General features: G+C 41.0%; 1 protein-coding gene and 1 pseudogene across 1 annotated transcript; both read right to left on the bottom strand.

Annotated features, from left to right (window-relative positions):
* Positions 1 to 302: 302 nt before the first annotated feature.
* On the bottom strand, positions 303 to 1,234 carry LOC105945068 (annotated as a pseudogene).
* A 14,601-nt stretch (positions 1,235 to 15,835) lies between these two features.
* LOC101611460 (olfactory receptor class A-like protein 1) lies at positions 15,836 to 16,780 on the bottom strand. Its single transcript, XM_004672803.2, has one exon. The coding sequence runs from the start codon at positions 16,778 to 16,780 to the stop codon at positions 15,836 to 15,838; it is 945 nt and encodes a 314-aa protein (XP_004672860.2).
* Between the last annotated feature and the right edge of the window lie 5,989 nt (positions 16,781 to 22,769).

The following is a 22,769-nucleotide window of genomic DNA, read 5'->3' as shown; positions in this document are numbered from 1 at the left end:
ATATCTCATGTTCATGTATGAAAATTTTCCATAAAGATTTTTAAAAATAAATTACAATGCAAACATCAAATGGCTTGAAAACACTAATCTCATTACTTTAACAGAGTAATAACAAGAAACAGAGTAATTTTAAAAATATATGAAACATTTTCATTTTACCTAAGAGTTCTTAATTTAAACAGGTAATACAAGTCAAAAGTATTAGAATGGAGTAGATAGACATAATCATGCAAAATTAAAAATTTGAATTTTAATAATGTACAGTATAAGTCAATGGAAGTATGGCCTCATCAGATGTTTGATCATTGAATACAGGCAATTCTCAGTACTGAAATGAATGAAGTAAATTGTAAAATGTTTTTATTATTCCTAATGATTAGAAAAGGATAGATAGTTGGGTAACATGATGATAAGATAGCATTAATTTGCTCCAGTCTTGGGATTTTCTCAGGTGTATAGAATCCATAAAGGGTAACAAAGTTACTCGACCAATAAAAGAACACAAACAACTAGCCAGCAACAGGATGATCCAAGTAGCTTTGGTTTCAGGAGATGACTTGGAGGAGAGGCTCCGAATGTGGATATGCTTGGCTCTTTTATAATGTCTGTAGAGGAAATTCACCATGTAGAGGCTGGTTGACAACATAAGGGCCACAAAAATGAGGTCTCTAGTCAATATGACACTTAAAAATAACCCTTTATTTTGTTTTCCAAAATTCCGGTTTTGACAGTAAGCATGATAATATCCATGGCCAGCAAGAGTGGCATTGGTTTTGGCTATTACAGACTTAATGATCTCAATATAGATGAGCATGTTGATGACCCAGGAAAAAATAAAGAAGAGAGGGGTCCATGTTGACAGTTTAGGTTTTATCCATGCCCACTTAGAGTTACTGGGACTCATGGTGATGGCTTGAAATGTACCCAGGAATGTGGTACTACAGATGGAAATGCCCCAGGTAACTCTGTAGATATACAAGACTGCCTGACAACCAGCATCATTGAGAAAATGTCTCACTCCGAAGGATGATGTGATATCAGGTATCAACAAAAAGACAATTGTTAATATATTGACTAGTGCCAGATGCATGAAAATTGAATCTATGGGTTTCTTTAAATAATGTTGAGCTGAGAGGGTGTACAGAGATGACAGGAAGATCAACGAGTTCCCTGTGACACCAATACAGCACTGAGATGTGAGGAAAATCCCCAAGGTCGTGTCACTTGAAAACATGATCAGAATGATCCTTTAGATAGTATCAGTTTGTCACAACTACAATGAAGACAAATGAACTTTTCTAAAAGTATGTTAAAATAGTGTTTGAGGACAAATATGCTGGTTTAGAATTTGTGAGCACAGAGAGGTGGTGAAATATCCAATTTCTTCATATTTCAGGCCCAGAATTCACACTTCAAGGAATTGCATGTCAGGGATTCTTGACACCCTTACAAGATACAAGGATCTGAGAAGCAGGGAGAATTCAATGTAAACACCCTGAATTCTGTTGTGCTAAGCAGAAGGACATGTTGGCCTACGTGAGAAAGGTGTTTTCATATTATAAGCCATTTTTCTTAAGAATATCAGGTTATATATTTTCTTTACCTGTGCTCAATGTTCCAATATCTTTAAAGGATACATTGCTTTAAACATAGACAGCAATATGTGTACTTTAACTTTTGCCTCCCATAACAAATCTTGAGGGTACCAGTGATGCACTAAGACATTTATTTTCATTACTCATAACTTAGTGGAGAGCTGTGGACTTGCACAAATGAAGACATAACTGATACTGAACAACCCATAATGTTCAGCACATTTGCAAATAAATGAATTTTCTGCATCAATGGACAGTCATATCATGATGAGAGCCAGTCTAACAGAGATTCCATATTTCCACATGTAACATGTATAAATTCTAAATGCAAATTTTTCCTGCCAAGACAGTCTATGTGGTTCTTATGTAATCATAATTACTAAGCTTTCCAATATATTTATAATATAATGATATGAGATTCATGAATACTGTATAGTGATATGAGATTCATGATAGTTACGATAAAGTTCATATTATTAATCCTCTGGCTTTTGTTTAACTATTTTTCCATCAGAAGCCCATCCTTCTACTGATCTGATATTTGTCACCAAAAATACAATCGTTGATCCTTAAATGGAATTTATGAATCCAAACAAGTTCTCTTTATGCAGACAAAGTCCATAAGCATCACCAGGTATCAAGCTGCATTCTCTTAGTGTGCAACAAATTTCTCCTATTCCAAAGCTACTTTCATTATGTACTGTGAGGTACCAACATCCAAATTATTTATTGACACACACCACGCTGGCCTATCATTCTGCCATAACCTCAATTATGGAATTTGGAAAGTTCTCAATTTATTTTTTATCAATTTACATTGGTTGAGAAATGAGGTTATGTTTTTGTATAGTCATTCATTATTGAGCATATTATAATGTTTGAAAATGCATTTGTTGCAGTTAACTTCTCATTGCTAGGACAAATACCTGACTAGAAGCAACATATGGAAGGAAAAGGTTTATTTCAGGCCCACAGATTCCAGAGAAAGCTTTGCCATGGCCTAAGAAGCTGGCTCACTTCATCATCCATCTATAACAGAGAGCCAGAACCAATAGTCAGAACTTGAGCTGGGTCTCAACTCACTCTTTAGGGCCCGGCTCAAGATCTGCCCTTAGCAATAGACCTGCTCCAGCAGGGCTCTGCCTGCTGAAGACTACTAAGTACGAAGCTTAGTCAGCAATATGTGAGACTATGGAGACATTTACATTCAAAACACCACATGTATCTTATCTTTGCCATGTCATATGACCACTTCTCATTCATGCTCACACTTTCCAGATCTCTCATATCTCACTCAATTTCAGCAGACTGGCCTCTCTCACATCTTGCTCTTCACAATACTCTGTCCCTCATCTTTCTTTGCCCTGTATCTCCCCTTTGAAGTCTAAACCTTGCATGATTTCACCAACCAGATCAACATAAACATTTCCCTTCCCTCTTTGTGTGGTTAAAGTTACATTTTGGAAAGATAAGAGACCCTTAATAAAATATCAGGTTTTCATTTCAACATAAATGCAAATCATTTTCACTCTATGGCTCTCGAAGACAAATTTAAACAAGCCACAGTGGAAGAGAAGGTCACCTGAAATATTTACTAGGCTAGTGTGCACTACTTCTGACATTTATGAAACAAAAAAAAAAGCTTGACCACAGATTAAAGTATTTTTAAACTGCAAGGAAAATACATACTCACATTCAAAAATTATAGAAATAGGTTATCCAGAGGTTGAAAATATGTTATAAATTTAACATAACAAAGAAAATCAAATTTCCAGCACATTCATCAAGCAAAATATATAAGCCAGCTACAGTATGATCCAGGATCTTTCAATTTTTCCAAGAATAAGCCTAGAGATGTTCTCATCACAAAGAAATGTCACATTGTAGCGATGTGTACATTGTTTCTTTATTGTTTTTGAGGTAGAGTCTCACTCTAGCCCAGGCTGACCTGGCACTCATTCTGTAGTTCTAGATTAGCCTTGAGCTCAGTGATCATCATTTCTCTGCCTCCTGAGTGCTGGGATTAAAGGCAGGTGCCACCACTCCTGGATAGTTCTTTTTTTATTATTTTTTATTCTTTTGGCTTTTTGAGGTAGTGTCTCACTCACTAGCCCAGGCTGACCTGGAATTCACTGTGTAGTATCAGGGTGGCCTTGCACTCACAGTGATCCTCCTGCCTCTGCCTTCCAAGTGCTGAGATTAAAGGCATACATCAACATGCCTGGCTCCTGGCTAATTTTTGGATTCCATGTTGTTTTCATAAATTATCTTATTTCTTTGTGTCTCATATATATTAATTTATTATACATCAAGGTATATGAATAAATATATTTAGAATAAAAGGGATAAATGCAGGAAAGACACTGTGGGAGTCTAGACAAGTCAGTCACATTTACAGTGAAAGTCACCACCCAGAATTCCACTGAGAACTAAAATGACAGTGAGGGAGGGGATGCTAAAAAAATACAGTAGCCATGGATAGATGTGATATAAACAGTGTATGGTTATAAATGTATTTCATATAGGTTCATTACATGCTGATAATATAAAAAATATATAAAAGATGTGTTTCATATAGGTTCATTGCATGCTGCTATTATAAAAAATGCACATACATACATGTTAGTGGGCATATAAAGTTTAAAGTGAAGAGACTTGGGATTTCTAATGCCTGTCTCTGAATGTGACAATATTCAGGAGATAAAGGACTTCTGTGCCATTCTTACCTTTCTAAAATCAAATAAAGCTTCCCTGATTCCACCTCTAACACAGGGAAGAATAATTTGGAACGTGTCTCTGGGTCTTGGAAAAAAAAGGAGTGAGAGTGACAAATTGATGAATGCAAATAAAACACAGTCTTCTCATTTGTGAATTCTTCAGCCTTGTTATTTTTGAAAATCCCTGCTCATGAGAACCGGGCACCACAGACAGAGTGGATGAAAGTTCAAGTCAGGAAAATGGACTTTGCTAGGGGCTCATAGACAGGAGCCTGTCCTGAGTGCCAGGGAGACAGGGCGATGCCTGCCTCTGGAGGGAGGAGCAAGAGATTTGTATGTTATCCACAGAGCAACCAGCTACTAAAACGCCATGGTAATTTCTCCAATCCTACAGGATGTCCAATTCCAATTATGAAGTAGACCAGCTGTTAACGAACATTATAAGATCCTGACACATCTCGTGTGTGTGCGCAAGTGCGCGATCGTGGCTATTGGATAAAGGGTCCCATATCCCAGGCTGTATTCAAAGTGACTCTTCAGCTGAGGAGGGCTTTAACTTCTAACAGTCCTGCTTCCCTCCTCCTGAGTGCTGAGTTGTGTGTTTTTGAGACAATATTTGAAAATATATTTTAGGCTCTCCCAGAATTTGTCATTCTTATGCTTCATGCTTCCAGGTTCCTGTTTATAGTGCTAGGCTACCATGCCGGTTTATGGTTATTGTTATTGCATATTAATTGTACAAAATAATTGATTGCATTGAAGTATATCCATATATTATTTTCATATATACTATGCTTTGATCATATTTACTCCTTTATTACTTTCTTTGTTCCCTGATACCCTACTCGATTTCCACTTTCACACCCTAATCATCCCTTTCAGTTTCATGAAGATTCCCTTCATGAGAGAACGGGAAAAGCTTACATCTGTGAGTCTGGGTTGTGTCTGCTAAGATAATGGCTATCTCCATCCATGTTCTCTAAACAACAGGATTTTCTTGGTGTGGGAGTCACGGCTCAGCGCAATGACACTTGCTGGGCAAGCATGAGAGTCTGAGAGGACCCAAGAAGTTCTGAGACCACCTGAGTTTGATCCCCGACCATCGAGGTAAAAAATCTGGGCATATCTATGCACACCTATAAATACAGTAGTGCAGGCAACTGAGATCGGAGAACTGGTGGTGCGCCCAGTCAGCTCTCGGTTGAGTGACAGACTCCATCTCAAGAACACAGGCAGATCAGCAAGAAGAGGAAGACACTGAATGTCCTCCACTGGCCTCTGAATTAGTGGGCATGGGATACACACGTGTCCATGTATGTGTGCTTGCACCACATACATCATGAACACCACTCATGAACACCTCCGTTATTCCATACCTTGTCTGTTATGACCAGTGTTTTGATAGACATAGAAATATGGGTATTCTATAGCAAGCAAAATATAATTCTCTTGGATATCTATCCTGTAGTGGCATAACTGCATTGCACTGTAGATCTGTGTTAAGTCTTTGAGGAACACTCATATTGCTTTCCATAACAATACAGAGGATTGCTAAGTTCCAAATCCTGTTATGATGGAATGCCAGTCATCTGTTAGACATAGTGGAGGTTCCAAGCATGTTGACTCTCATGGTGTGAAGCTGGATCCCTACTCTTGTCTCTAGTTTTATTTCCCTTTAAGGAGAACAGCAGCATTGTTCTTTCAAGGGTCATCTGACAAATTTCACTCAGAGACCTTCTCTATGAAAAACAATTTAAACAGTCCCATGCCATTTTATCTAGTGTGTATTCATTCCCCTACTCTCTTTACTAGAGCATCAACTACCCTATCTATATAGGATTTTATTATTTACTGCTTGGATGATTAAAGTTTAAATGGTAATATAAAGTAATGGTTTTATGACATTTTGTTTATATTTTATATTTATTGATCTTACTTTCCTAACCTCTCCCCCCAGTTCCTCAGCCCAACCCTGCTGACCAGCACCTCCTTTTTATCACCCCCATTCTCCTGCCATACCACATGAATTATATTGTATTCCATCATGTCACTTAACATCTCTTTTTCTCTCGTGGTTCCTTTTTCAGTTTTACCCCTCCACCACACAAATGAAAGTAAGATCAGAAATTGAGTTAAAATGTATTAGTTTTCTTTATAATCCTGGCTAATTTTTCATGTTTTTTTTAAATTTATTTATTTATTTATTTGAGAGTGACAGACATAGAGAGAAAGACAGATAGAGGGAGAGAGAGAGAGAATGGGCACACCAGGGCTTCCAGGCTCTGCAAACAAACTCCAGATGCGTGCGCCCCCTTGTGCATCTGGCTAACGTGGGACCTGGGGAACCGAGCCTCGAACCGGGGTCCTTAGGCTTCACAGGCAAGCGCTTAACCACTAAGCCATCTCTCCAGCCCTAATTTTTCATGTTTCAATAACTTGTACTTCCACTGAATTTCTTAGATAAGTAAAGTAAGAAAGTGCCTTTAATCACTAAACAATCTCTCCTGTCCTATGATTTCTCTCTATATAGTCAGTAGAAATATTTAAACTTGAATATGTATCACTTCACACAAATTTAAGAGAACAGAATTACTGAATATAAAAAACCCTTTTTCAATAACACAAAATTTAAATACATATGTGAAGATACATGTACTATCAGTATACCATGTGAAAATATAAGTAAATTTAAATGAGACATAACAAAATTAACCATTTAAATAAACGATTTAAACAAATTCGTCCAGTAATTATCAGAGCCAAGAGAAAAGTAACAGTAGGAATACAAAAATATTAACAAGACAATTTATTCTCTTAAGATATCATGTCAGGGTTTGGATAGATGGATCAGTGGTTAAGGTGCTGGCCAGCAAAGCCTAATGACCCAGGTTCGAATTCTCAGTACCAATGTAAAGCCAGATGCAGAAGTGGTGCATGTGTCTGGAGTTTGGTACAGGCCCTAGGGCTCCCATTCTCTTTCTGTCTCTCTGCTTGCAAATAAGTAAAAAAAAATATTTAAAATGTATCATCTTACACATTCACCATAGGACACTAATCTTTTCCTCCCAGTCACATATGAAGCAAGTAGTAAAAATGATCCTGCAGCCAGCTCTGAAGAAAGGACCCACATAATAGGTTGTACCAAGCACCCTGAAAAATGGTGTCATGAGAGTGAACTACAGAATTATGTACTATAACACCAGTGTGAAGAATAGGTAAGAAATTTTGAAAGGAAAGAAAGACACTATAAAAGAGATGTAAAATGGAATCCAACATAAAGGTGCTAAATGGATGGATAAAAGCAGAAAAATAGCAAAGAATGAAACGTGGACTGGAAAACCCAAGTTAATGCCCGCCATAGAATGCATTTCACACCCCTGGGTGGAACTGCGCCGCTTCCCGGGACAGGAAACATCACAGGGCGGAAGGATGGAAACATAAATTGGGAAATAGCATGCGTTTCTGAAAGTAGTATATTGTCTACATATGCTGATAGATTTGGGGGTTTGAGAGATATGTACCTATTTCTAAAAGAAATAACATCTCGTGGAATGTTACAATTATACAAATTGCTGATGTGCCACCCTTCCTTTTTAAGATTGAATGGTTGGCTAGGGCAGATACTAAAGCACTAAAATAATGAGAAAAGAGTAAAAACAGGTATGAAAATAAAGAGAAATATTATCAAGAATAATAAATGGGAAATAAAGCTATTTTATAACAGAGAAATAAGGGAAAATAAATTTGAAAATTAATCTTAGGAAGGCTAGGTAGGGAAGCACACATGGGCAGGTCTCGTACCTCCCTCTCTGTCCTTGTCAAGGCTGGTGCTGCAAAGCCTTACTCAGGCTGCCTGGGTCCCACAGGCCGGGAGCATCTTAGAAAGGCGGCCCAGCAGGAGCCAGGACTGAATCAGGGACAGAGGACAGGACTTTGCCTCGCAGTGGAGGAGGCCCAGCTTGTCACAGGTGACCTGGATCATCTTGTTTCCTGTGCATCATTTGATGCGCCCAGAGGGAAAGGGAGTCTCATGATAGCGTGAGCTCACTCAGCAAGAGTGCAGAGTCTCCGCGTGAGGATTTGTATTGTCCCAAGTTGAAGTACACCGGAGAGTTAACCCTCAGCGTCTGGGAGGTCATTAAAAGTTTCGCTGCCGCGGGTGGAAGTTACCACAGCCCCTGAAACAAGCTGGGCCCCGAGCAGGACTCCCGAGAACCCGCCCTCTGCGGAGTCCAGGCGATTGCGCCCCTGAGCTTACAGCTCTGTTTTCCTTTGATGTTCCCTGCAGCACATAGGTGTGAGCTTCGTCATCACTGACAGCACAGTCCAGACATCAGTCATAGTTTTGTCACACATTGTTACCTGTAGATCCATAAAGAAATACGTAAATGTTGTCTGAAATTGTGATCAATATCCCTAAACTTATCTCACAGTTTAATTCACGTATGGCTATTTGCATCAATCCACCCCACCTCAAAACTGAAATGCCAGTGTGTAGACATATTTCAGTGCATACAGCTGGGTGTAGAAATGCAGAAATAGTGTGTGCAGTGTCCCACATTGCTGCCAGCGTCACCCAGAGCCCAGGACCACCCCACAAGGTCACAGCTGGCACTCATGCCATGGTCCAGAGACAGTCTACAGACGGTGTATTCTATGGACTGAAGCACATGTAAACACTTATTGTGTAGTTCCTTATGTATGCACCCATCCTTGTGTTTGGTTTCTTGTTGCATGTGAACATATGAACAATGCACTGTGTAAATACATGTTTGTATGTGCATGAATGTGCATGTGTCTGAGCAAGCATGTGAACAGCAGCCGATACTCTGGGGTGTTATTTCAGTTGTGTCCCACATCTTTTGAGACAGGGCATCCAGCTGGCTTAGCTCACATACGAGGTTTGACCAGCTGGCCAGTGAGCTTCAGGGAACTGTTAGTCTTTGCAGCCAGCAACTGGACGTACAGGAATGTGCCACCATATCTGGAATTTGCATGAGAACTGGGGGTGTCTTGCTTGTGAGTCAAATACTTTATCATTAGAGCTCCCTTTCCATGGCTGCTGTGAGATGGTTTTTATCATGGTGCTTTATCATGCATCACTGACTGAACAATTTAGAGCCTAGTGGTGAGAGAACATTTGATGTCATAATTGCTTTGTGTGTGTTCCTTTTTAAAAAATATATTATAAGTGTTGGCCTGGAGAGATGTCCCAGCAGTTAAAGGTGCTTCCTTGCAAAGCTTGATGTCCCAAGTTCACTTCCCCAGTAACCACAAAAAGGCAGATACACAAAGTGGTGCGTGCAGTTGGAGTCTGTTTTCAGTGGCAGGAGCCCTGATCAGCTCACACTGTCTGCGTGTCTCTCTCTGTCTGTCTCCGTTTCAACTAAAGTATAAAAAATTAAAGAAAAAATTTATTAAAAGTATGAAATTAGTGTATAAAATAATATGCTTAATTACAAAGATTCCCATGGCTCTTTGTTAAAACTCACCTGCTATTACCTTCTCATATAACACTTTTTATCACTCTTTGGTTCACGTCCTCTTCACAAATATAACTCTCCTACTTTTGTGTCTCCCTTCTTTTTTTATGTCCTACATAAATATGAATATATATAACATATGAGTAAAACCATGGTGTTTCTGAGAATGTCTTATTTTGCTTAATATAATGATTAACATTTCCATTGTACTGCAAATGTTACTGTATATCTATGTAGCTGAAGAAATTCCACTGTATATATACCACATTTCCTTTATCCATTCAGTTTTTTTTTTAATTTTTTTGTTCATTTTTATTTATTTATTTGAGAGTGACAGAGAAAGAGAGAAAGAGACATAGAGAGAGAGATTGAGAACGGGTGTGCCAGGACTTCCAGCCACTGCAAACGAACTCCAGATGCGTGCGCCGCCCCCTTGTGCATCTGGCTAACGCGGGTCCTGGGGAAACTGAGCCTCGAACCAGGGTCCTTAGGCTTCGCAGGCAACCATCTCCCCAGCCCTCCATTCAGTTTTTGATGGACATCTTGTTATTGCAGATTGAGGACATGACTGCTTACATCTCCTCTGTGATGAGCAGGAGGCACATGACCACTGAAAGATTTTTGTTTTGTTTTGTTTGTTTGTTTGAGGTAGGATCTCACTCTAGCCCAAGCTGACTTGGAATTCACTATATAGTCTCAAGGTGACCTTAAACTTATGGTGATTCTCCTACCTCTGCCTCCCAAATGCTGAGATTAAAGACTTACACCACCATGCCCAGCCACACTGAAGTTGTTGTTTTTGTTTTTTGTTTTGATATTGGAAAACCAAAAGAAAGGGGAAAAGTGCCATTGGTTCCTTCTTACTGAACCTTTTTGTTTGTGGACCTGATTGAAATTTTCAAATATATATGGCCATTTTCATTTGTCTGCAAAACCAAAGGACTCAGGTTTGATTCCCCAGGACCCATGTTAGCCAGATGCACAAAGGGGCACATACATCTGGAGTTTGTTTGCAGTAGCTGGAGGTCCTGGCATGTGCCCATTTTCTCTCTTTCTCTTTTCCTCTGTCAAATAAATAAAAATAAATTTAAAATAATATGGCCATTTTAAAGTATTGTAAGTTTTCATCCAATTCTGATTTTAATATTATTATTATTATTATTTTTGAGGTAGAGTTTCACTCTAGCCCAGGCTGACCTGGAATTCACTATGTAGTCTTGGGGAGGCCTTGAACTCACAGCAATCCTCCTACCTCTGCCTCCCAAGTACTGGGATTAAAGGCATGCACCACCACACCCTACTTTAATATTATTTTTGGAATATATATTCTTTATTTAAAAAATACAAAAACATTACTAAAAATTTACATTGGGCTAGAGAGATGGTTCAGTGGTTAAGGGCACTTGCTTACAAGACCTGATAGCCTGAGTTTGATTCCCCAGTACCCATGTAAAGCCAGGTGCACAGAGTGGCACATGCTTCAGCAGTATGTGTGCAGTGGCGGGAGGCCCTACTTGCCCATGATTTCTTCTCCCCCGTCTTAACTTCTCCCCTCTCTCTCCTTGCAAATAAATAACAAATATTTTTTTAAGTTATATTGTTCCCTCCCACCACCCTCTTTTGTCTCCTCTCTCACACCCCATCATTGAACCTCCCCAATAGTGACACATAGATTTGGGATAAATAGTATTAGTTTAAAAATGCACATTTCATGTAGGTGTCTTCCAATGTCTAAATGTGAAAACAATCACACAAATCCATGTTAGTTGGCCGATGGTCATTGGTGGCATGTCACGTTTGACCCTGGAGAGACCTGGCAGTTCTAATGCCTGTCACTGAGTCTGAATGAGACAATGCTCAGAGTCAAAAAGCTTCTCTGTCTCTCTTACCTTTCTGGAATCAATCGAGGTTTCCCTGACCCCATCTCTAAGAGAGGAAGGGTGTTGTGGAGAGTGCTTCTGGACCTTTGAAAAGACAGTGCCAAGCAGATGAATGCAAATAAAACACACTTGAGCATTCACCAGCCTTCCTTGTGCTTTTCAAAGCCCTGCACATGAGAACAGGCCACCACAGGCAGAGTGGCTGAAAGAGAAAAATTGGAGCAGCAGGTTCTGAATCTATTGAGATGGGCACATAATTTCTTTCCTTAAATTTATTTCTTGGTGAATTATTAAATAGTGTGTACTCTTCTTTTATGTAGCATTTTCTATATATAAGGTTGATCTTTTTTTAGAAGTAGGGTTCTTTTTATTTTTTTAAATATTTTTATTTACTTACTCGAAATATAGAAAGAGAGTGGCCGATAGAGAGAGGAAGAGATTGGGCACACCAGGGCCTTCAGCCACTGCAAACAAACTCCAGAGGTCACCTTGTGCATCTGGCTTACATGGGTCCTGGGGAATAGAACCTGAGTCCTTTCACTTCACAGGCAAGTGCCTTAACTGCTAAGCCATCTCTCTGGCCCAGAAGTAGTAGTGCTCTTAATTCTTGGATATTTCACATTGTGGCATTTACATTCTTGTCACTGGGACAAACATCCATCCAGAAGCAGCTTATGGGAGAAATGGGTTTATTTAAGCCTTAAAAATTCCAGGGAAAGTTCCATCATGATAAAAGAAGATGGCTCACTTCCACTGATCCATAGAAGACAGACAGAACCACCAGCCAGCAAGCATGAACAGCCAGAGCTCCAACTGGCTCTCGATACACCTTAGGGCTGGACTAAAAGATCTATCCCAGCGACACCTCCTCCAGTAGGCTGCAGGAGATTTAAGTTGCAAGCTTAATCAAAAATAACTCAGATAGGGCTGGAGAGATGGCTTAGCAGTTAAGCGCTTGCCTGTGAAGCCTAAGGACCCTGGTTTGAGGCTCGGTTCCCCAGGTCCCACGTTAGCCAGATGTACAAGGGGGCACACGCGTCTGGAGTTCGTTTGCAGAGGCTGGAAGCCCTGGCACACCCATTCTCTCTCTCTCTTTCTCTCTATCTGTCTTTCTCTCTGTGTCTGTTGCTCTCAAATAAATTAAAAAAAAAATAATTAATAACTCAGATAAGCCTGGTGTGGTGGTGCACGCCTTTAATCCCAGCACTCAGGAGGCAGAGGTAGGGGGATCTCTGAGTTCGAGGCCACCCTGAGACTACATAGTGAATTCCAGGTCAGCCTGAGCTAGAGTGAGACCGTGCCTGAAAAAAATTAAATAAGTAAATAACAAAAAACCTTCATGGGCTGGAGAGATTGCTTAGTGGTTAAGGCACTTGCCTGCTAACCCATGCTCCACTCTCCAGATCCCACCTTAGCCAGATGCACAAAGGTGACTCAAGCTTAAGGTCGCACATACCCACTAGGTTGTGCAAGCATCTGGTGTTCAATTTCAGTGGCTTAGGTCCTGGCATGCCAATTCTATTTCTCTCTCAAAATAAAAATAAAAATAAATAACCTGGGTTATGGAAAACATATTCACATTCAAACCACCACATACATATATATGTGGCTTTTTTTTTTTTTGTCTTTCATTATAAAAAGAATTGGGAGGCAGAGAATCGGTCAGGGTGGGTTTTTCCTTCATTTTGTGTTGCTTTGTTGTTATGGGGATTTTTTTTTTGTTTTTGTTTTTTTTGGCATTTCTTTCAGGCCTAAGTTCCCCTGTTTTCCAGTATTTGCTAGTGGTGTGTTCCATTTTCTGAGGTACCTTCTCCAGGCCACTTCACTAGTGATTGAATTCCTTACAGCTTCTGAGGCAGAGTGGCAATGGCACCCCACTTATTTATCAAAAAATCCGACAGTGAGTCACGTGGAAGACCTTTTGTGTTACCCTTGTTTGTGCTTCTTGGTGGGGCCACTAAGCCATCTCTCCAGCCCCAAGTTTCATTCTCTTACATGTGGATATCCACTCTTTCCACTACTATTGGTTGAAGAGAGGCTTTGTTCCCCCAGTGTGTGTTTTTCAGACCTTTGTTAAAAATCAGATAGCTTTAGATGTTTGTTGTTACTTATGGGCCCTAGAGTCTATATAATGGCTTACTTAAATATTTTTGTTTCAACAAGATGGTGCTTTTTGTAACTGTGTCTTTTTAGGAATTTTAATATTGATTTATTTATTTTCAAGCAGACATAGACATTCAGAGACAGACAGAGAGAGAGAGAGAGAGAGAGAGAGAAAGAGAGAGAGGGAGGGAGAGAGAGAGAATGGGCATGCCCGGGCCTCTAGACAGAGAGTGAATGGGCATGCCCGGGCCTCTAGACAGAGAGAGAATGGGCATGCCCAGGCCTCTAGACAGAGAGTGAATGGACATGCCCGGGCCTCTAGACAGAGAGTGAATGGGCATGCCCGGGCCTCTAGCCACTGTAAACAAGCTTCAGACGTGTGCGCTGCCTTGTGCATTGGTCTTTACATGTCTACTGGGGAGTTGAACCTTGGCCATTAGGCTTTGCAGGTGAAGTTCCTTACCTGCTGAGCCATCTCTACAGCTCTTTATAGGATACATTTGTTGCTCGTGGATCCTCTTTTTAAGATTTATTGCAAACGTTAATACAAGAACATAGTATAGTTTTATCATTTTCCTCTTTTGTGCCCTCTCCTCCCACACCCATTATAGTGAGGATCCTCCTTTTTCCAAGTAGTCCTTCCATTTTGATGTTTCCTCCTTTTCCCCTCCGTCCTCCATGTGAAAATGTTGAGACAGATTATTGTTTCCTCTTTCTACACAGAATTTCTTTGGTTGTTCACAGTCTTTTGTGCATCTGTATGAATGCTAGGATTTTCAGTTCTAGTTATGTGAATACCATTGTAGTTGATGAGGCTGTATTGAATTTAGGCAACATAGCCAATTTCATAATATTCATTCCTCTAACCCATGAATATGGAAAGATTTTTCATTTTAGTGACCTTCTTAAATCTCTTTTGTGTGTGTGTGTGTGTGTGTGTTGTAAAAGTTTGTCATGTAGACACCTATACATTCTTCGTTCCATTTATTCTCTGATATTTTATTTTTAATCTATTTATACTGGAGTTGATTTTCTGATTTTTCCCAGGATGTTCATTAATGACATTTATAAAATTTCTTAAATTTTGTTTGCTGACATTATATTCTACTCTTCGGCAGAAAGTGTTCCTCAGACCCACGATATTTCTACTAGAGCTATTATAATTTTTTACTTATATATACATATCTATAAATATAAATAATTTGGCATTTTTCCTATTTGTATCTTTTGTTTCTTTTTCATGCCCCATTGCTCTAAGATTTCCAGAACTATATTCAATGAAAATCAAGGAGAAGATACTCTTGGATCACTCCTTATTTTAAAAAGCATGCTCAGGAGCACAATTTTATAAAAAGAATTTTAGCCATCAACACAGAAGTAAATTTTCTATTTTCTGTATTATTAAGAGTATACCTAATATTGAGCTATAAGAGGGACTGTTAAAATCTCTCTAAATTAATGATGTTTATCCCATTTAACCTGTGCAGACTTCACCCTGCGTTGGAGAGCCTGCTTCTCTTTTTCAGAGAGGAGCGGGACCTGAGGAGATAAATGACCCACTGCACTTCAGCCTGGCCCCAGCTGAAACCACAGAGGAACTGGGGAGATGAGCAAGAGTGCTGCTTTCTTGGTGCACCTGATATTAACACAAGTGTGAAGGAGATAGACACTGAGGACACTCAATACCTACCAAAGCAGAGATCCAGAGGCTCCTAAGAGCCCATCACTGAAGTAGACTTAAAACATACCTAACATGGCTCAGAGAACTTTGAAGAAGAGGGGAGAGAAAGATTGTTAGAGCCACAAGTTGGGACATTATGCAGAGACATTGCCTCTCCCCCATAACTGACTGCTGTCCCCATGATGCACGATCCACAGTCTTCATGGAAACAACCAGTGTCCCCATTGAGGAGGGCTCCTTTATAAAAGGGGCAGAGATGAGGGATAGGATGGTACAAACATGTGTTGTTTACATACTAAGCATGTCTATAACTAATAAAAATAAATTTTTAAAAAAGGGAGTATACCTAAGACAGAAAGAAGTTTGGGTTGTTATATTAGGCATTGAATCTTCTTGCAGAAAAGAATTTTTTCAAGCCTGAACAGGAAGAAATCAATTTGGAAATGATTTTCCTATTGTTAACCAGGACATACGGACAGATGATTGAGTAGCATGATGATAAAATTCCACTAATCCTATCCAAGAGTGGACTTCTCTTGGGCCTATAAAACAAATAAAAGGTAATAAAGTTGTTACAGCAATAAAAGAAAATGAAGGAAGCTACCAGCAGAAGTATGCTGAGGGTGGCTTTATGTTCAGAAGATGAGTAGGAAGAGCTGCTGGAGCTGTGGACATGCCGCGTTCTGCTGTTGTGTCCAAATAGGAGAATCGCCATGTAGAGACTGGCCCACATCATGATGGCCACAGACAGGAAGTCTCTGATCATTATCGCACTTAAAAAAGACACTGTGGTGTGATAACGAATTTGGTTGCTCTGACAGTGTGTTTGCAAGTACCTAGAACCAACAGTGAAGTTGCTTTGGGCCTTTACAGTTTCAATAATGGGAACAAACAGAGACATGTTGATTATCCAGAAGAAAAGGAAAGATGGGAAAATGCACGAAGAAACTTTAGATTTAAGCCACGCCCAACTGGAACTGCTGGACATGAGAGTGATGGCTTGAAACACACTCAGCAGAGAGGTAGTGCAGATGGAGAGGCCCCGGGTGACACTGTACGCATACAAAACCGCCTTACAGCCAACATCATGCAGAAAAAGCCGTACTGAAAAAGATGACATGACATCTGGTGTCAGCCTGAACACGATGCTCAGAACATTGGCAAGTGTCAGATGTGTAAAGATCACATCTATGGGCTTCTTCAGATGAGGCTGGACTAAAAACGTGTACATGTATATCACGAAGATCAAGGAGTTACCCACAAACCCAATGACAATTTCTAATATGAGGAAAAATCCAGAAATCAGGTCTCTTGGAAGCATTATCGTAATGAAGATTTTGGTGTTATAATTTGGTTAGATCAGATGATCAGCAAAATACAAGTGCATGGTATTGTGAAATTAAAATAGTGTGGAGTGTGTATGCAATCGTGATGACGACAGATAAGCATGAGGAGACGGTGGAATGTCCCGTCGTCTGTCTCAGAGGTGACACTCCCGGGGACTGGATTCCATGGCTGTCCAAGGATCCTAGAGTATATTAGTGTGGGTTATGAAGAAGGCAGAGTTCAGATGCCAGCATCTTATGCTTTAGTAAAAAAGCCTAGACATAGCTGACCCATGTGAAAGACAGATTTACATTTTGTGTGACTTGCATTTTTTTTTTTCTGGGTAGGGAGGGTCTCACTCTAGCCCAGGCTGACTTGGAATTCACTGTGTAGTCTCAGGCTGGCCTTGAACTCACAGTGATCCTCCTACCTTGGCCTCTGGAATACTGGGATTAAAGGCATGTGCCATATGCCTAGCAGAAGGCTTTTGTTTTATGACTTGCATTTTATTCTAAGTATTATCTTTGGACTTCATCTCTTACCAAATGTATTTCAACTATTTGACATGTCTATAAAATATTCTATTTATCACACAGAAATATAGTATGTGTATTATATTTGTATTTTTGTCTCTATGTTACTTCACAAAGGTTTCAGGATATGATAATTTCCAACACTTATTCTCACGGTTATCCCAGAACGGCCATTTAAACTCCTACATCTCCAACCCTCAAATGAACTGTTTGCAACAAAGTGATTCATACAACTTGGTACAAAGTTCTTGAACTGCAGCGGGGGAAAGTTCAGTTTCCTGGTAAATATCCCACAGTCCACAGTACAAACCTTGACTCAGGAGTTATCTCATTTTACCAGCCATCTGGAGACATCTAATTTGACAAGGAATTGATGTATTTTTCCAAGTGAAGCATGTTTGAAATCCACATACTAATAAGAGCATTTTGTCCCAGGGCTGTCCTTACTGTCCAAGGTACCCGAGTCAGTATGGACCACATGGGGGTGTGGAAGTTTCCATGCCCACCTAAGCACGCTCTTGACAACTGCAGATCTAAGTACAAATGCACAGCATACTGATAAACCATTTTCCATCTCACTTGGCCAAGTTTGGGAAGTAAACCAGTAACAGAAACTAAGTGTAGAGGTTTTATACTTGCAGAAATGGGTCTGTGGAGGCTGGAAATGGCCTTGAGTCATTTAAATGAACAGGCTTCAACACTGTCCTAACACATCATAACAAACCAGGTGAACCTGATACCAGCATAGGAAACTAAGGATGCTTCAGTAATCTTCCTAAAAAGTAGTGGAGGTGCATACTTAAACAAACACTCTAAATTTTCCCCCAAACAGCTCAGTGAGGTCAAAGAGAACAGAGATGCACATCGAAACTATGTGGAAGACTTCCTTGTAAGACAGTGGGGCACAAGTCACTTTTGAGAGAGTAGAGGAATAAAGACAGAAACCAGAGGCTCCAGGGCAGATCTTCAGCCCAGCCAAAATCCAGTGTCAATGCCAGCATGGACAGAACAGTGGTCACTTACCAACATGACAGAAAATGACCCCTGGGACGTTCACTTCCCTGCAACAGAGGCCATGGAGCAGCCAGCTGGAACAAGCCATGGCCTTCATAACAATTCAGCCAGGGTGCAGCCTTCCCAGTATGGAATGAAGAAGCTCAAGATAGCAAACCTGGGTGATTCTGCCTCCCAGTCCTCCACAGCATCTGACTAGTATCTTCTCCAAACTGTTGATAGGACAGAGAAATTAGCAAGACAGTCAGTGTGATAGAACCCCAAAGGAAAAAAAAATTAATTGAGAGAGAGAGAGAGAGAGAGAAACAGAGACAGAGACAGAGAAAGAATGGGACATCAGGGCCTCCAGCCACTGGAAGCAAACTCCAGACACATGTACCACCTTGTGCACCTGGCTTATGCGGGTCCTGAGGAATTGAACATAGGTCCTTTGGCTTTGTAGGCAAGTGCCTTAGCCACTAAGCCATCTCCCGAGCCCCCCAAAGAAAAAAAGTTTAGCTTGAATAAATGCAGAAAATATCATTAAGACTACAAGGAAAACATGGATTTTTTTTTTCCCTTTATCTCTTTCTTCCCTGGAAAGTTATACTCTCTGGGAAAGATTTCTAGATCACACTTGCACCCTTCCTAGATGACTGAAAAATTCTGGTTACAACATTTTATTTCATTTATTTGAGAGGGAGAGAGAGGGAGGGAGGGAGAGAGACAGAGACAGAGAGCGAGAGAGAGAAGAGGGAATGAGGCAAACACAGATAGAATGGGCACGCCAGGGCTTTCGGCCTCTGCAAATGAACTCCAGACTCATGTGCCACCTTGTGCATCTGGCTTATGCGGATCCTTTGACTTTGCAGGCAAGCACCTTAAGTGCTGATCCATCGCTCCAATCTCTGATTGCCCCATTTTACAGAGATGGGTGAAATCTGGTTTTCTGTAGAGACTTGGGAATCTGGTATGTGCCACTCCCTGTAAACAACCCAGATCTAAGTCTCCAGGTGCGCTTCTCCACCCCCTCTTGCTTCTCTGGGTAAGAGCTTTGCCTTCTCTCATGGTGATTCCAAGATCCCTGTTGTCTCTACGTGAGAGCTCCACCTTGCTGCCTTCTCTTACATCCTAGACTTTGGCCCTCAACCTGCTCTTCTTACTCCTAAAGTTTTAATCTATAATAAAATATCTATGAACTTTATCCCCTGGTCTGTGGATTTTACTCTTCGAATTCAAAAAACAAGAATCTGGGAATATCCTAAATTATTGGTGCACCGGTGTTCAAGGAACCTCGAAATTCCTGTTTCACTGTGATCCCATGACTCCCTTGTGACAACAGAGAGCCAGCTTCCAGATGTTCAGGGGAGCCAAAGAACAACCTCAGTGACCATCCAGTTCCAAGGTCTGATCCCTAGCATGCCAGTGCTCCAGGGCCACACTATCACTGAGGGCCCAGCTGCAAATGCCAGGCGATAGCCACCCCAACACAGGTTTCCACAGGTCACCCTCAGGGGTAAGGGGCTCAAGGGGTCCACAGAAGAGGACATTGTCCTGTAAAAACCAGACACAGGGTCAGCACTAGCTTAAGGGCCCAGAAGGCAGTTACTCTCCCCTCCCCCATTCCTGCATCCCAACCTGCACAATTGCAGTGGAGCTCAGCATCTCCAGCCAGCACACTAAGCCACTCAGGATGGCAACCGTTCTTTATTCTACAGCTCACAGACAGCCCTGCTCTTTCATGCCCACATTTGGGCTGGATTGTGTCTGGCCAAGGGGTCAGGGAAGCTCAGGCTTGAGAACTGGCAGGAAGTTTCCAGGAGAACTCCTTTTCACCTGAACAACCCCACAAAGAGACTGAATCTGGGTGAACTATACTGCAAGCGTTACAAACAATAGCCTGGTGTGGGGAAAGAAAGGATACTTGCCCATATGTTTATGACCAGTACCCCACCCACAACCTTTGTGATTTCTTTCTTGTTTTGTTAATTTCATTTTTATTTGAATTTGTTGTTAAACGTTTATATTGACTACTCATGCCAATAAATTTGCCAGTTTGAGAGATATGGACAAATTTCTAGATAACATAACTTCTCACAAAAGATATCAGTATCATAGAGAGTCATAAAGGTGTAGCAACCCCACTGGAAAATTTAATCATTACCAGGAATGGATGCAAAAGTATTAAGAAAGAAAGAAAGAAAATAGTAAAACTAATTATGAAGGTTAAGAGAAGTAATGTCTAGAAAAATAAGAAAGACAGAAATATATTTGCCAGAAAAAATGTGAGAGAACAAATCTTACAATCACAGTCCGAGAAAGGAGACTGGCAAGGGGGGAACATGGAAAGTGTCTTCGTACCTCTGTCTCCTTCTCAAGGCTCAGTGCTCCGGAGCCCTTCCTCAGGGCAGACTGCGTCCCACAGACAAGGAAGCATCTTGGGAAAGCTGCCTAGGTGCACCCTTGACTAAATCAGGGACACAGTGACAGGACTTTTCCTCCCGGTGGACATGGGCATCTTGGCACCTGTGGCATCATCAAATTGGTCATCATTTCTGAGCACCCAGAGGGAGGAAGAGCCCCTGCCAGATGTGACACAAACCTCCTGGAAAACTTATTAAGAGCAAGAATGCAGAGTCTCCATTTGAGGATTCATATTGTCCCAAGATGAAGTACATCAGAAAGTTAAACCTCAGCATCTGGGAAGTCATTAAAAGTTTTCCTTCAGCTGGTGGAAATTACCACAGCCCCCTGAAACAAGCAGAACTCCGAGCAGGACTCCAGAGAACACGCCCTCGGCGGAGTGGAGGCGATTGCACCCCTGCGCTTACAGCACATTTTCAATTTCTTTATGTTCCATGAAACACATGGGTGTGAGTTTAACACTGACATTTCAGTTCAGAGATCAGTCATAGCTGTGACACACATATTTTCAAGTAGACCCCTAAAGTGATAAGTAGATATTGCCCTGAAAATGTGATAAATATTTCTAAACTTATCTCACAGTTTTATTCAAGTATAGCTGTTTGCATCAACGAAGCCATCTGAAAACTGAAATGCCAGTGTGTAGACATATTTCACTTCATACAGCTGGGTGTAGAAATGCAGAAATAGTCTGTGCAGTGTCCCACATTGCTGCCAGCGTCACCCAGAGCCCAGGACCACCCCACAAGGTCACAGCTGGCACTCATGCCAAGGTCCAGAGACAGTCTACAGATGATGTGTTCTACTGACTGAAGCGTATTGGAAAAACCTATTTTATAATAACTTATGTATACATTCATCTCTATGTTTTATTTCTTGTTGCATGTGAATATATGTACAATGCACTGTGTAAATACATATTTGTATGTGTTTGAATGTGCATGTGTTTGTGCAAGCATGTGAACAGCAGCCGATAACCTTGGGTGTTATTTCAGTTGGTGTCCCACGTGTTTTTGAGACAGACTATCTGATTGGCTTGAGCTCACATAAGAGGGCTGACTAGCTGCCCAGTGAGCTTCAGGGAACTGTCAGTCTTTGCCTCCCAGAACTAGGACCTACATAACGTCCCACCAGGTCTGGAATTTGCATGAGAAGTGGGCATCAGTCTTAGGCTGTCATGCTTGGGGGGGTCAAACAAACACTTTACCATTAGAGCTCTCCTCCCAGGCTGCTTTGGGACTGTTTTTGTCGCGGTGCTATGTCAGGCATGGTAGACTGAGCAGTACTATGGCCTAATGGCGAGATGGCATTTGATATCATGATTGCTTTGTGTGTGCACTCTCTCTTAAAATTGTTACTACTGGGCTGGAGAGGTGGCTTAGCAGTTAAAGGTGCTTCTTTGTGAAGCCTTATGATTCTCCAGTACTGATGTAAAGCCAGGTGGACAAAGTGGTCCATGTATCTGGCATTTGTTTGCAGTGGCGGGAAGTCCTGGTGCGTCCATTCTCACGCTTTCTCTGTCTGTCTGTCTCTCTCTCTCCAATACATAAAAATATTTTTTAGCCAGGTGTGGTGACTCACACCTTTAATCCCAGCACTTGGGAGGCAGAGGTAGGAGGATCACCATGAGTTCAGGGCCACCCTGAGACTACATCGTGAACTCCAGGTCAACCTGGGCTAGAGCAAGACCCTATCTCAAAAAAAACAAAAACAAAACAAACAAAAAAAAAAAGATTCTAATCTGGTTCCCAATTCCAGATATGGGTTCCTTTACATTGAGTGGATCTCTTAGCTAATCAGAAAGCTATTGGTTGCCCACCAAGGCTGTGTGCCACTATTGCACTGGTGTGTACACCTTGCCAGGGTGTTTGCTTCTGAGTAGCTTAGACCTCTGGTTGCTCAGATTGTTTTTGGAAACTTTCCCTCAGTAGCTCATATAGCACTTTCCATCACTAGATGGTCTAACTGTCTGCAGACTGGCTTTCTTCTGGATTCCAGCCAGGTCTCTCCATGCTCTTTGTCAGCAGCACATGG

This window comes from Jaculus jaculus, chromosome 14 (assembly GCF_020740685.1).
Source record: "Jaculus jaculus isolate mJacJac1 chromosome 14, mJacJac1.mat.Y.cur, whole genome shotgun sequence".
NCBI lineage: Eukaryota > Metazoa > Chordata > Mammalia > Rodentia > Dipodidae > Jaculus > Jaculus jaculus.
This window is presented reverse-complemented; position numbering and strand designations above follow the sequence as displayed.

What these genes read in the sequence shown, in the direction of transcription:
- LOC101611460 (XM_004672803.2), bottom strand. Translation starts at nt 16,780, where the DNA reads ATGCTTCCAAGAGACCTGATTTCTGGATTTTTCCTCATATTAGAAATT.